This window comes from Canis lupus, chromosome 32, assembly GCF_048164855.1.
Source record: "Canis lupus baileyi chromosome 32, mCanLup2.hap1, whole genome shotgun sequence".
NCBI classification, from domain to species: domain Eukaryota; kingdom Metazoa; phylum Chordata; class Mammalia; order Carnivora; family Canidae; genus Canis; species Canis lupus.
In genome coordinates this window covers 25,011,328-25,027,986 of record NC_132869.1, presented here as the reverse complement: position 1 = coordinate 25,027,986, position 16,659 = coordinate 25,011,328, and the positions used below count along the sequence as shown (strand labels likewise).

General features: G+C 33.2%; 1 protein-coding gene across 11 annotated transcripts in view; it reads right to left on the bottom strand.

Moving 5' to 3' along the window:
• Positions 1-16,659, bottom strand: part of TEX9 (testis expressed 9) — a 196,674-nt gene that overhangs the window by 23,906 nt on the left and 156,109 nt on the right. For 9 of the 11 annotated variants that reach the window (XR_012022597.1, XM_072808733.1, XM_072808736.1 and 6 more), the window contains 5 exons: positions 16,349-16,394; positions 15,544-15,626; positions 13,713-13,891; positions 10,554-10,636; positions 9,957-10,130 (listed from right to left, as the gene is read on the bottom strand). Coding sequence is in view for 10 of the 11 variants with exons in the window: in XM_072808733.1 (XP_072664834.1) it covers positions 9,957-10,130; positions 10,554-10,636; positions 13,713-13,891; positions 15,544-15,626; positions 16,349-16,394 (565 nt within the window). In the remaining variant the exon portion in view is untranslated. Of the gene's footprint in view, positions 1-9,956; positions 10,131-10,553; positions 10,637-11,584; positions 11,637-13,712; positions 13,892-15,543; positions 15,627-16,348; positions 16,395-16,659 lie in introns of those variants that run through there. The other 2 variants (XM_072808738.1, XM_072808739.1) reach the window with 2 other exon arrangements.

Sequence of the window (16,659 nt, the reverse complement as noted above, 5' to 3'; positions counted from 1 at the left end):
AGCCTTTGCTTATCTCATGCTCTTCCTTCTGCCTTGATCCTTCCTCCCTGCTCATTTTTACCTGGCCAGCACCTATTCATCCTTTAAGACTCAATGAGGGATGTACATGAGGGTTTGACCTCCACCAGGAAGCCTTCCCTCATTCTCCTTCCAGGCTGAATTAGGCACCCTTTCTTCAGAGCTTCTACATCTTGACACACATATATCACAGTATCTGCTGTGCAGAACTGAAACTATTCATTTACTTCATTTTCCACATTATTAATGTAAGCTCATTGAGGATAGAAATGGTCCTAATTTCTGTATTCCCATTACTTTAGGGGCACAGAGGAGGCACTAATGACATGTTTATTCAACTGAATTTATTTTGTAATACTTAACTCACCCTTCTTTGCATCCCCTACCATGTCTAGTACAGAGCCTTATATACAACAGAGATTCAATAAATATTATGGAATTGAAATGATGCAATTAAAAATATAGTTGTCTGTTTTCTTCCTTTATAAATTTTTTTCTCCTGGCTGTATCACTGTTTTATTTGAAAACTGATCTCCCTGGCCCTAAGTAATTAAGGGCAAAACAAAACAAAACACATGCTGCTCTTTATGTAGGTTTCTAAACAAATCAAACTGTGTATGGATACCATCTGCTATCACCAGCCTTCTTCACAGCTTTGTGGGTGGTAGCTACAGTAAAAGCAAGCTTGATTTATCTCACTGTTCACATGGAAAAGGCAGAGATTCTTATTAGCTACAAAGTCCACAATTCTAGCTGCCTCATTTTAGCCTCTTCTCCAAAGAATATGAAGATAAATCTTTGCCCTTCTCTTTCCTGCTGGTGACTTTGTAACCTACTTCACAGAAAAATGAAAACCATCCTACACCACATTATGTTCCTTTAATGGTGAATCAATATGGCTCCTTCTTGGGAGAAGTGAAAAAGAAAAAAGGCATTAGAAAAGTAAAATAGGAAATAAAGTATTCCCAAATGAACAAATCCACTAAGGAAAGGGAAAACCTACCAAAAACTTGAAAACATTTATTTTTTTGAAAACATTTATTTTTAATCACATTCAAGTATTTTGTAATTTACAAAGTAGACAAGATACCAGTATTTTTTATGATACCTTATATGCTAAAAATAGTAAAGCAAATCTACTGTTTCCAAAAAAAATAAGCAGTTTACATGTTGTTAAAGACAAATTTTAGGAAAGACCTTAAGCCCTGAATTTTATTTTAGCCTTTTTTAAGAGAAAAATTTAAACAGCTTAAAGAAATTAAAAACTCACTTAAAAGCTCAAATACTATGAGATCCAGGAAGAAATAATTTGCGAACCTCTCTTAACTTTTAAAGCATTCATAAAGCACTGGGAGAGGGCAAGAAAAGAGAGAGGTATTGTATCAGTAACCACAGCACAGGATAAAAATGGTAGTAAATGCTTTAAGAGTAACACAAATTGTCACAGTAATTCAGAAGAGGAATAATCAGATGAGAATAAATGATCAGATAAGGTTTTAGAAAAAAGTGCTAAGATACAAAAAGCAATGAACATGGAGTCAGAGAACCTATGAGCTGTGGTAGACTCAGTTCCCATATCTAAAATTGGTAGTAATGATATCTGTATCTACTTACTTCTTCAGCACATTTATCAAGCATTTACTGTGTGCCAGGTACTATTCTACATAAATGATGGGCACATGAAATTAAGAATATATACAATGGATAATTATATAAATATAATTATATATATATATATATATATGTGCACCATGAAACTTAAGCTGGGGAAAAGGGAATAAAGAGCTAGGGGAAGATGCAGATCTATATAATAAAACCATATGACTACACACAACTATCATATGTATGTGATCGCAATTTGTAAACTATACAATATTAAACGAAGATAAGGACCATTAAAATTATGGCTTTGCAGGATACATACAGACAAAAATTTAAAAGCTTCCTTTGCAAGATAAGGACTTGAAGAAATTAAGAAAATGCTTTTGAGGCGCTTTGCTACAGAAACAAAGAACAAAGCATCTTTAAAAAATGACACAAACCTCGATTTTAGCTGGAGTGAAAGAAAAAGAGAGCAGACTTTTTTTTTAAGTGAGTTACTAGTGATAGGCATATTTGTGTGACATAATCCATGGTCAGAGAAACTTGTGGAATGTACCTACTGACTATAATTTGACCCGCCCCCCAAAAAAACCCCAAACACCCAAAAAACCCTAAAACAAAGATTTAGGCTTCTACTCATGATGAAATAAGAACCTAAGATAAAAACACAATGTAAACTAAAGAAAATAGACAAAATGTGTTATATAACTATTTAGAGATAAAGGAAAACAGTAGGATTATGACTCCTGAGAGAAGACAAATAAATGGAGTAGTGTTACAATCACCCCAGCATTCTGCCTGGAGGCAATGTCCACACTGTGGGTATAATGTGGAGAAAATACAACAGAGCCGAGGTCTGCTAAGTTGAGGGACAGAGATGGAAGCTGGAGGAGACCGAGGCCCCTAGAATTTATGAGAAGGGTTCAAGTAGGAGGAACTCCATTAGGAGGGAGCTTCAGGAATCTACACAGGATATCCTTCCAGTATACTGAGGACGAGGCTGCACCTACATACAGAGAAACCCAACAAGGCCAGCAAAGAACAATCAAGGAATGTAAACAGAACAATGCAAACATAGTTCACACAAGGAAGGATGACATCTGATCTCTAACCTGACAGAAAGGAGAGAACTTAGTGATCATCTGAGGCATTCAGTGGAGATTCTGGAAGGTCTCTTTAAGGGAAGCCTTAGTGGTACAGCTGAACTATTCCCCGACGCTACTCTAGACACATCCCAGCCAAACTTAAAAACAGGTCTCAAAGGGACTAAACTGGCAAATAACTACCTGTGTTCAAAGAGCACACTAAACACAAGCACTCAACAATATAATATTCACAATGTTTAGCATTCAGTATAAAATCCCTAACCAAACCAAGAAGCAGGAAAATGTGACTGATATACAGAAGAAACAGTAGTCAATAGAAACAAATCCATAAATGAGAAATATGACAGATCCATCAGACAAAGCTGTCAAAACAGCTATTTTAATTATATATGTTAACATAATGAGGACATTGAGAATATAAAAGAGAATCAAATGGAACTTCCATAGATGAGTAATGTATCAAAATGAACATTTCACTTGGTTAAGAATAAGGGCATAGTAGACACTGCAAAGAAAAGATCAGTAAACTACTGAAGACATAGCAATAGAATCTATCCAAATAAAAAAGGCTAAAAATATTAGTGACCTAATATCACTGATATATTTTAAGTGTAATAATATCAAGCAGTCTAAGAGAAGTACAATTGAAGTTTCACAGAGGGGGAGGGAGAGACGGGATAAAGAAAAAATATTGGAAGAAATAATGGCCAAAATTTTCCAAATCTGATGAACACTATAAACCCACAGATTCAAAAAGTTCAACAAACTTCAAGCAGAATAAACACACTCCTTACACAAAACTAAGAAACACATCATTATGAAATTGCTGAAAACCAGTAATAAAGAGAATGTCTTGAAAGCAAAGATAAAAGATAGAAAAATACAGAGTAGAAAGAAAAGATTTACTGTGAACTTTTTGTCAGAAATGACATAGCCCAGAAGACAATGGAATGATATCTTTAAAGTACTAAAAAAAAGACAGAAAGTTTTAATTGATAATTCTGTATCTAGTGGAAAATATCCTTAAAAAATATAAGGGTCCAACCACACAGAAGCACATACAAAACTAGTGAAACCCAAATAATGCCTGTGGATTACACCAATGTCAGTTTCCTGGTTTTGATATTATACTATCATCATGTCAGATGCTATCAATGAGGGAAACTGAGGTCTAAAGGACCTCTCTGTTATTTTTGCAGCTTCCTGTGAATCTATAATTTTCAAAAAAAAAAATTCAGTAAGGAAAAATATGGTCTTTTTTCAAAGAAACAAACACCAGAATCAGTGACTACCAAAGGGCAGCACAAAAACTGAAAGGGTAGTTATTTCAAGCTGTCATATGGAAAAAAGAGATCTAAAAAAATGAGGAATACCAAAAATGGTAAATACAAAGGCGTTTTCATATGTCAATCTGTTTAAAATATAACCATTTAAAGAAATATTGTGAGATTTATGACACTTAAAAGTAAACATAACAAAAGTAGAAAGGAAAGGAGGCAGAAATGGAGTATATTGTTGTGAGGGTCTTATGTGTTAAAGAGTATAACATGATTGGAAGGTAGATTGTGATATGGCAAATATGTTTTTGTGTTTTATGTAATTTACACATGTAAATATGTTTTTTGAGTTAAATGGAACATAAAAATATAAAACAGAGATATAGCCAACAGTAGAGGAAAACATGTAATACTAAAAAATATTCAATTCAGAAGAGGAAAAAAGTAATAAAACAGAGTTAGAAAAAAACAAAAAACAGAAAAATAGTAAGATGACAGTTTTAAATCTGATCAAAAAATGCATTAACATAATTGGCCTGAACATCTCAATAAAATAGAAACACCACTGAAGTGGATGAAAAAGCAAAAGCCAATTATATGGTGGCTACAACAAACCTATTCTCAATATAAAGGCAGATGAAAAATAAAAAGTTGAAAAAAGATATACCAAGCAAACATGAAACATAATGAAGCTGGAATTACTACAATATCAGGCAGAGTAAGCAGACTTTGGAACAACGAATATTATGAGAGATTAAAAATAGGGGTCATTAGTACAGATCATGCAGGCATTATAAATATAATAAAGGAATATTAAAGACAAATTTATGCCCATAAATTTAATAACTTAAATGAGATAGAAAAATTTCTTTAAAAACACAAATTATCAAAACTGACCCAAAAAAGTAATAAAAAATCAGAAGAGACTCATATCCACTAAATAAAGTGAGCTAGCAATTAGAATCCTTCTAAAAAGAAAACTCCACTTCACATGGTTTTATTGATGAATTATATACTACATATAGATCAATGATCATACAGAGATCTATGTAGCAGAACAGTCCAGAAACTGACCCACATATATAGTCCATTTTCTACACAGGTGCCATGGTAATTAAATTGAGAAAGAATACTATTTTCAACAAATGTTGATTGTCTGAAAAATAAACCTTGACCTTACCCTCATGCCATATACAAAATTAACCTGAAAAAGGTTACAGATCTATTTATATATGCATGTACACACACACACACACACGCTAAAACCATAAAACTCCTTAAGAATACATGGGAGAAAATCCTCATGACCTTGGACTGGGCAAAGATTTCTTAAATAGTTGATTAAAAAAGCACAAACTAGAAATAAAATAAAATACTGGAATTCATCAAACTTTAAAATCATCTTTTGAAAAATGCTGTTAAGAAAAAAAGCCAAGTAAGACTGTGAGAAACTCTTCACTATATATTCTACCAAAAGAATTATATAAGGAAACATAAGGAATTCCTATGTCAATTCAATACTTTTTTTTAAAAGGGCAAAAGGAATAGACAAAAGAAGATATATGAATGGCCAATAACATGAAAAAATGTTCAAGATCAATAGTTATAAAATACAAATTAAACCACTATGAGATACTAATATGCTGCCCCTCTGGAATGGCTAAAATTCTGAAAGACTGACAATACCAAGTGCTGATGAAGATCAGACTAACTGGAACTCTCCTATATTGCTAGTGGGAATGAAGAATGGTACAATCACTCGGAACAGTTTGGCAGTTTCTTTTTTTTTTTTTAAGATTTTATTTTTATTTATTCATAAGAGAGACAGAGAGAGAGAGGCAGAGACATAGGCTCCCCATAGGGGAGCCTGATGCAGGACTGGATCTCAGGACCCTGGGATCACGCCCTGAGCCCAAGGCTGACTGACGCACAACCACTGAGCCACCCAGGCAACCCAGTTTGGCAGTTTCTTATGAAGTTAAACATACACTTTCTGTAATACTCAGAAATTCTACCCTTAGGTATTTTTCCAACATCACTGGATGTGCCTATACAAAAACATGTGTCTCCATAAAAACTTGTATATGAAAATTCATAGTGTCCTCATTTCTAATAGTTCAAAGCTAGAAACAACAGAAATGTCTACAAATTGATGGATAAACAAAATTCAGTACATCCATAAACAAACATTACCCAGCAATACAAGGGAATGAACCACAAAATATGCAACAACATTAATGCATCTCAAAATCATTATGCTGAACAAAAGAAGCCAGGCATAAAAAAGTACATACTTATGATTCCATCTGTATGAAACTGTAGAACAGGGAAAACTAATCTGTAACGAAGGAATGCAGATCAGTGAGTAGATGGGCCATGGTCAGAGGTCAGAGATTTGGGGGAAGGAAGACAAAGGAAATTTGGAGGAAGTGCAGTGATGGTTATAAGGATATGCTATTTTGCCAAAGCTCAATGAACTGCACGATTAAAACAAGTAAATTTAATTGTATTTATTTCTCAATAAAGTTGATTTTAAAATAGATTAACTGAAAAACAAAATTCAATGCTGCAATAAAATGTTTTGTTTTTGTATTTTAGAAATGGCTCTACCTGTTAGTATAATAGTTGTAGTAGTTTTTAAATAGTTGGTTTTTATAGGTTTATAGAAGCAGCTCCATCAAACTCAAGCTCTGTTTTGCATTTCTATCAAATGTACATTGAGAGGTTTTTTGTTGTTGTTGTTGTTGTTGCAGACAACAACAATTCTGTTGTTGCAGAATTAGCCAAAAAAAAAAAAAAAGACTCAATCCATGAGAGTTGTTACACCTCTCTGTCTGGTAGGTAGATAAGGATTCAAGCTGGGAAGTTCAGAGCTAATGAAAAGTCATTATAATAAAAATCTTCAGAGAGTTGATGTATCGTAATAGCTTAGAAGACTCACTGTGAACCAAAGGTTCAAATATTTAGCTCTCAACAGCAGTGAGATTTAGACCACTTAAATTTAAGTGAATAGTAGAATAGTAGACCACTTAATTTTAAGGAGTTGGAGAAACAGTCTACATGATTTGTGGAAAGAACACAGACTTTGGAGTCAGACAAACATGGCTTGAATACTGCTCTGCCACTATCTGTATGACCCTGGGCAATTTGCTTAACCTATTAGATTCAGTCTCTTTCTATAATATGTTTTGCCTGACACATAGTACTCAAAAAAATATTAGTTCCATTTCTGCCATACAAAGGTGGAGTTATAATCATATGTAGTCTTTTGAGAATATTAATCTATTGACAGAACATAGGATACAATGGATAAGGAAAAGAGAAAAGACATAAAATAATCAGTGGGGAGGATTCAGAAAGAAGATAATAATAGCTTGAATCAAGAAGGGGCAATGGAAATTGAAAAAAAAAATGAATGAAAAACATGTGAAGAATGCATAGGATTGGGTATAAAGGCCAAGAAGAAGAGAATCAGAGATGTAGGCAAGGTTTCAGATTATGTGAAATGATCCTGATGACAGGACCAGAAACTTGTCTGCATGATGACAAATGATAAAGTATCATGACAAATTAAAACTCTGGTTTCCCAGATACAATGTTTTTTTCTTAGAACACTGGTCTATAACTTTTAGACTAACAAATATAATATGAACCATATATGAAATTTAAAATTTTCTAGTAACTACTTTAAAAAGAAGTAAAAATAATTTTAATACTATACTTCATTATATATATCTATACTTCATTTATCCCAATATATCTAAAATATTTCAATATGTAATCAATATAAAAAGATTCTCTTTTTAATTCTTTATTGTTATTAAGTCTTCAAAATCTGGTATTTATTTTAAACTTATAGCATGTCACAATTTGGAATAGCCACATATAGTGAGCTACCATATTGGATAGCACTTTCTGCTACTAGATACTGTAATTAATTTTTATTTCCGGACATATAGGTAATCAAAATGTGGTACATCCATTCAATGTTATACTCCTCAGCATTAAAAAGAACAGATTTCAACATGGATTAACCTCAATTGCTTTATGCAAGTGAAAAAAGACTCAAAAGCCTACAAGTTATTCTATGTGATTCTATTTACATGACAATCTGGAAAACGCCAAAATGTAAGAACCAAAACCAGATTAGTGGCTGCCTTAGACTCCAAGTATGCAAAGGATTTGACTAAATTCACAAGGGAACTTTTGGGGATGGTAGAACTATTCTATATTTCAATTATGGTGATAGTTATATGACTATGAATTTGTCAAAGCTCACAGAACTGTATACTTAAAAAGGGTGATTTACTGTACACAAATCTTATCTCAATAAATCCAATGTTTAGAATTTTTTTTACCAGAAGATAATGCTAATTATACAAGACTAAAATGTTCAAACATATGCTCTTTTATATGAACACACTAAAGAAAAATATAGTAATGAAGACATAATTTCCTACTTCCTAAATCTCTTATAATACATAATTTTTATCCTAAGTCTTACAAAGTAATACCATACAGTATGCTTTATTTTATTATCTCAACGGCACAATATAAAATTTTTGATAGCTTATTTAAAATGTATTATCCCCTTAGATTTGATACCAAAAGCACAAATAACCAAAGAAAAATTAGATACACTGGATTTCAAAATTAAAAAATTTTGTGCCTCAAAGGTCACTGTAAAGAAAGTGAAGAGACAACCGAATGAATGGGAGAGATATTTAGAAATCTGTATCTGGTAAGGGACTTGTATCTAAAATATATAAAAAAACATTTACTACTCAAGAATTTAAAAGTTCCAATTTAAACAATAAGCAAAGAATCAGATATTTCTCCGAAGAAGACATACAAATGGCCAATAAACATATGAAAAGATGCTCAAAATCTTTAGTTATCAGAGATATGCAAATCAATATGACAAGATAACTTTACATGAGTAGATACCTAGAATCAAAAAGATAATCTGGGATCCCTGGGTGGTGCAGCAGTTTAGCACCTTCCTTTGGCCCAGGGCTCCCGGTGCATGAAGCCTGCTTCTCCCTCTGCCTGTGTCTCTGCCTCTCTCTCTCTCTCGCTCTCTCTCTCTCTCTCTGTGACTATCATAAATAAATAAAAATTAAAAAAAAAAAAGATTATCTAACATGTGTTGGTGAGGATGTGGAGAAAACAGAACCCTTACACACTGCTGGTGGAAATGTACAAACAGTATAGCTGGTTTGGAAAAGAGCTGAGTGTTTTTCATAAGGTTAAACACAGGGTAACCATATGATCCAATGATTCTACTGTTAGGTATATACACAAGACAAATGAAAACATATGTCCACACAAAAACTTGTATGTTAATGTTCATAGCAGCATTATTCAAAATAGTCAAAAAGTAGAAATAAAACAAATATCCATCATCTGATAAAGAAATAGATGTGTTATATCCATATAATGGAATATTACTGTATAAAAAGGAACGAAGTACTGGTATGTACTACAATGTGGATGAACCTCAAAAACATTCTTAAATGAAAGATATCCCAAAATATCTCATATTGTATAATTCTGTATATATGAAATGTCCAAAATAGGCAAATCTATCAACAGAAAATAGAAGTTGCCTAGAGATGGAGGGGACTAGGGGAAGAAGGTTAGGATACGGTGGCTCAAGGGTACAGAATGTCTTTTTGGGGTGATGAAAATGTTCTAAAATGATCGTACTGACAGTTGCACAACTCTGAATATGTTAAAAGCCACTAAATTGTATACTTTAAAAGGGTGATTTGTATTATCTGTGAATTGTATTTCAATAACGCTATTAAAGAATATTCTTATATTGGAAGACATTTTAGTAAATACTAACAAAATAACTGAACAAATAAAAGTAGTGCCTTCACAAACATGTAAACTTTAAAGTTTTATAGTATCTTTAACATTAGGTCCAGAAAAATAGCAAAATTATTACCTTTTCTGCTGAAGATAGCTGTTGCTGTAATCCATCACATTTTTTGTTTAGCTCTTCAAAAAGAGTTTTATATTTTTCTGTTTGAGACTGCTGCAAATTAATTGTTCGCTGCTGTCTCATACAATCTTCTTCAAAGTTTTTTATTTGTGACTTTAAATTCTGAATTTCATTTTCCTATAGTTATGATATTATACATTATGTGAAAAAATGCACAAGGTTTAGTATCAAAACAAAGCAGTAAAAAAGGAGCTTCATATGATTTCAGATATTTATATTAAAAAAAAGATATTTATATTCATTTCACAAAGAAAAACAAATTATATTCCATTTTCATCTTCAAAAATGGAAGTGAGATATTTTGTGTTTAATAGCTTACATTTGTAAATCTTACACAGAAAATTCTAACTGCTAACAAGTATTTAAAATTCTTTAGCCCAGTGAAAATTCAGTATTTCAGAATAAAAGTTGAGTATTTATATATAATTTAATTCAAAATTTAACAGTAAATTATACCTCAATGAATATATTTTTTAAATAATTGAAACTGCTACTAAAATATCTTTGAATATTAGAGAATTTATTTTGAGAGGTTTTTACCTTTTTATTACATTCATATACAACATTATCCAATTCTTCCTGCATAACACGGAGTTTGGCCTTTAGAAATCTGTTCTGGGCTTCTGTGGATTTAAATAATTACATTTATTGCCTTTCACTGAATCTAAGATGCCATCAATTACAAGATAGATCATTATTTCACGAGGAATAAAATGTTCAAGATGGAGAGTTTATCAGGAGATCCTTGTTTGAGAATACTAAAGATACTAAATACCCCCACTGTAAAGATAAATGAAAAACAAATCCACCCAGTGAAAAGGAATTGTCCACATCTCAACCTGGAACTGAGTAAAGAAGGAAAAACAACAAAAACCTCTCCTGAGAATCTGAACCACAAGCTAGTACTCACGTTAAGTTTGCAGACTGAATTAGTCTTTACCAAGGTGGTCCAAAATACCTCAGTCAGAAAACTTCAAGTGATTTCAGGTTGGTAATGTCCCCAAGTGTTTGGCAGAAGCACACATAAAACCTCTCTAGCAAAACTCAACTTCAATCTCAGCCACTGTGATTATAAAATACCAGTGACTGTAATATATATCCCGATTTCACAGAAGTTAAAATGTAATCTATGTGTCATAAAAGCAAAGAATTACGCTAATGATGTACTGCTGAAGCTTTCTCCACAACCCCTAAAATCTGCCTTTGGTATTTCATCACTACCTAAAGTTCTTTATTCAACAGTATCAGTAGTAAATCTTTGATGTTTCTCTAACTATATAACAAAATAAAGTGAAAAGTGAACTTAGAACTCACTCCACAATTCATTCAAGCATTCATTCAAAAAATATACATTAAGTTTCTATAATGTTCCAGGCATAGTAGGGATAAGACAAGCTTTGCCTTCACGGATCTTATCTTGAATAAACACCTGGAGTTGCCTCTGAGAAGTCATTAGGATATATCCCAACAGAGCACAAAACATCTCCATACATACTTCCTGTTACAAAGCTCTTATTAAATGCTCCCAGTGTTACCATGGAGCTGATTAACAATGACTGGCTCTACTTCACCTAGAGCTCTCTAGCCTCAACTCTCCTTCAAGCCTCTCATGTCACTCCAGGTTAGCACAGTATAGAAGGGAAATGATGCATTTAAAAATGTGAAGTTTGCAGGAGCTCGTCTCTAAAAAGAAAGGAGAAAGAATAGTCTTACAAAGCAGTATATACTATTAAATTACTTTTTCATCTTTTCCTCTTGCCCATAACAGCCATTCAGGCAATCATCTGGAACAAGAGAAAACTCCCCAGAAGGGGGGATAGCTTAGCCAAAGATTCTGGTAAGAGAAGACAGGGAGGCAAAGTGGCAGAGAGGACATTCAGCAATAAAAAGAAAATAGCAATTTCAGGTGGTCCGTCTGTACTGGTTCTGTGTATCTAAGAGCAGGAATATTGTCCCAGGGCCATGGTGACTATGTACTGAAGAATAGTCAACATGTGATCACTGTGTCCTTGAAGGCATCTTGACAGAGACATACAGGCAACTTCCTGCTTCACTTTCCTTCTCTTCTGAAGAGTACTCCCAGAAAGCTTTGATAAGTCAGTAAAGGTAATAAATTTACAAATGAATAGCTCATTTATGACTGACTAGCATGCAGCACAATAGTCATTACGCATATGTTATGGTTTTCACAGAATCAAGAGAATTTTTTTTTTTTTTAATTTATGATAGTCACAGAGAGAGAGAGAGAGAGAGAGGCAGAGACACAGGCAGAGGGAGAAGCAGGCTCCATGCACCAGGAGCCCGATGTGGGATTTGATCCCGGGTCTCCAGGATCGCGACCTGGGCCAAAGGCAGGTGCCAAACTGCTGCGCCACCCAGGGATCCCGAATCAAGAGAATTTTAAAGATAAATCTTATGACCATCTAATACAAACTGATAAATTTTGAAATGAAGAAAATGCTATTACAGAGGGGCTAACTGGCTTGCCTGAAGTCACAATTATAGCTTAGTATTAACCATGGTCACATACACTCAATTGTCTTAGTCTTTATTTACAAAAGCATAAGTGGCTTCTCATAAATTCAACAGTTCTAGAAATATTACTGGTAACTAAATTTTGTTTTTAGATGATCTAAACTTAGTATTATTTTTCAAAGTGATATGCAGAGAATGAATTTATAAGAAAGAAAATTACATTCATTAGAAAATTAATGATTATTTCAACTGATGCCACATCAATAATTCATTTTTTTAATTTGCACTAAGTAGAATACAGTATTCATAAATGAAAGGAATTCAAAGAAATATTGGGTTTTATTTTATTTTTTTTTAGATTTTATTTACTCATGAGAGACACAGAGAGAAGCAGAGACATAGGCAGAGGGAGAAGCAGGCTCCCTGTGGGGATCCTGATGTGGGACTTGATCCCAGGACTCCAGGATCACAACCTGAGCCAAAGGCAGACACTCCACCGCTGAGCCACCCAAGCACCAAATATTTGGTTTTAAAAGTTATTTTAATGTGGGGTATCTGGGTGCCTCAGTCAGTTAAGAATCCAACTCTTGATTTAGTTGTGAGGTGGAGCCCTGCATCGGCCCTGCTTAAGATTCTCTCTCTCTCTCTCCCCTTGCCCCAAACTCCCCACCCAAAAATGATAAGCTATGGGGCATTTTAACCTTAGTTTCTTGAAAAGTGGTCAATGAAACCAATACCATATAGTCTTCTTTTTTTAAGATTTATTTATTTATTTGAGGGTGGTGGGGGTGAGAAGAGGCAAAGGGAGAGGAAGACAACCTCAAGCAGACTCCCTGATGAGTGGAGAGCCTGACATGGGGCTCAATCCCACAAACCTGAGATCATGACCTGAGAAGAAATCAAGAGTCAGATGCTTAACCAACTGAGATACCCAGGTGCCCCCCATATAATCTTTTACTCTTTATAACAGAAAATATCAAATATACATAGAAGTAGAGAGATGAGGTCAATGAGAAACGACTTCCCATCACCCATTTTCAACAATTACTGACTCATTACCCTTTTTATCTATAATTCCACTCACTACTCCTACCATGTCCCACTAGATGATTTTGAAACAAACACAAGATATCACAATACATTTTTTAAATACAAGAAAAATAGTTCCCAAATATCTTTTTCTATGTAACGGTGATACAAGGATAAAAATAAAAGAAAACTTACCTGTTCCAATGTCGTTACTAATGCCACAAAAAATATCATCATCTATATAATCAGGTATGCCTTCTTCCTCCAGTTGCCCTTCAATTTTGCTAATTGTTTTTGCAAGAGAAAAGTCTGAGAAATCTTCCGGAATAGCAACATCATTGGCAACATGTACATCAGGGTATTTCAATTTTATACTATAAATAAATGAATAAATAAACATACACACATATATATACACACTCATATATACAATGTTAATATGCAAAGGAGATATGACTTTTATTCAAATAACAAAGATCAAAATTATATTAATTTTAAATTTATGATGAAATCTACAATTGATACTTCCAAGGATGATATTATAAAAAAACAATTAGTTGACTTTCAATTTTTATGAATCACACAGCTTCAGAGCTAGAGAAGGCTTTTACGAGGCCAGTTCATCTAGACATTGCCTCCAAACAAGTAAACATAAAAACTAGGAGGGCTGTGCCTCCCAGATCAAATCCATTCTGTGGCTTTTAAACTACATGCTGCTGAGGAAGAACTGTATAAAGTGATATTGCTTATAGCCCTAATTCTGTAAACAAAGAATACCTCTATAGAAAAAATCAGAATGAACAATTATTAGATCAATCAAAATCAACTTTTTTTCCATCTAAAGAAACATATACTCGCCAGAATCAAAGTCAATAAAAAAATGAGATTTGATTTTCTTAACAAGGGAAGAAATATGAAATAAAAATCACTAGTAAAGGCATTAAGGAATGGGCCAGCTCTAACCCATCAAGTTTATGGTTCTGAAAGCCTTATTTTTAACGTTTTACTTAAAGCCTAACTTACTTTTTAACAAACAAGCAAAACCTTCAGAATTCTATTTAGAAAAATAAACTTTTCTTTAAAAAGTAATGCTGACGTCTGAAAATAAGATAACCAGTAATGTTATGTATGCAGTATATGTTCTCTTTTCTTCTATCAATCTATTTTAGATTTATTGTCTCTTCATTATCCCCTCTATTTTTCCTTTTATTCCAAAAGCAAAAAAGTTATTTAGCCAATTAAAAGACACTAACATTAAGAAATATTTTTCCAGGATTATAATGCAACGATCAGTCTGAGTAAGTAAGACATTTAATAAAAAGAAGCTGGTTGGTATAATCCATTGCAGGAGTGACTTTCCTTCTCTAGGTCTCCTATCCTAGAGAGCCTCTTCAGTCCCCTTTTTCAAGCTTAAAATACTAACAGTCTTGAATTCTTTTTCACCAAAAGCAATAGAATGCAAATTATAGTGATCCTACAGTCTTAGAGCACACCAAATCACTCTGTATGTCAATATATATACAATAATGTATAGTTCTATTAAATGCTCAAAAAAGTAGACGAGCCTTAGTTCTAAGAAAATATCTCAATTAACAAAAATTTGAAATGTGGTGATTTTGCTTAAGAGAACATAATATGGGGATGCCCGGGTGGCTCAGTGGTCAAGCGTCTGCCTTCAGCCCAGGGTGTGATCCTGGAGTCCCGGGATCAAGTCCCACATTGGGCTCCCTGCATGGAGCCTGCTTTTCCCTCTGCGTATGCCTCTGTGTCTCTCATGAATAAATGAATAAAATCTTTATAAAATAAAAGAGAGAACATAAAATGCTTAGTAACTGCTGCAAGACATTTCTGAGCAGAACATGTTTTAAAATTATTGAATGTAGATAAGATATATACAATGTAAGGTATAAAAAGATCTGGAGAAACAGCTTTATAATTAAAACGATGAAAAAGAAAAAAATAATTAAAATGATGGTACTGTCAATCATAAGACTAAAAAAGGAAAGTAATACTGTTAAAACTGTACCTTGAATTTGCTCTCCTTCCTTTATTTGCAGAGTGTCGTTTGTTTTGAATCTTATTTACTGCATCAACATTTTTGGTCTTTGGCTACATCAAAAGAATTTAATTATTGATTGGTTAGATTCTAATCATTTGCCATAGAACGCAATTTTGTAATACACAGAATTCTATTGAATTAATCAATTTGTATTTTAAAGAATTCCAGATTGTATAGCTATAAAATATAGGTATTATTATCACCAACAGATTCAAAGATAAGGCAAATTAGCCCCTAAAATTCAAAGATATTCAGCTAGCTCCTAGAACATTAAACTTAATGTTCTGACTCCTAGAATTCAGTTCACTTCACTGATTATTCCCCAGACTGGCCTTCACATATACTGTTCCCTTGGCCTAAATCCCAGTGGGTGGAGAACTTGTAGACCCCAATTTGCCCAGCACCTGCAATAGTGATCTATACACTGCAAATATTTAAATGAATTAATAAACCCTTCAAATTACCTTCTTTATATATAGATACTTTTCTTTTTTGGGTGGTAGATCTAGTGAATTGGGGCTTCAGAAAGAAAATTAAAAATGCTTAGATTACAAATTCATTTTACTTAGAATTTTTTCCAATAGTCAGTGAAATTATGAAACAAAAGAGGATTCAACTTATTTTATGAACAACATTTCATGAAGGCATCTGTTCTAAGAATCAAGGCTTATATTCTATTTCTATAGTCATACTCCTGTTTTGTTCTAATAAGTCTAAAATAACATAAATTCTGAAGAAAGTAATCACATTTACAGAAAGTTTGATTTCATACCTTAGTTTCTGAATGTAGATGAACTATCCCTTCAGACAACAGACCGCTACAGACCAAAAGTAAACATTATACATTAATAGATGATACTAAGCTGAGACACAATAAAATCCAACAGTAATTATATCTGAAAGGGAAAATAGACAACTATCAAGTAAACTTTGCTATAATTCTAGTTATGCACATGTTTATTTATTTTGGTAAGTGTCACAAACAAGAAAAGTTCTTTGGTTCAGTAATTCACCTTTGAGAAAATACACTATAATACCCACATCTCTAATAAAGTATATCACAAATTTTAACAAATGAAAATC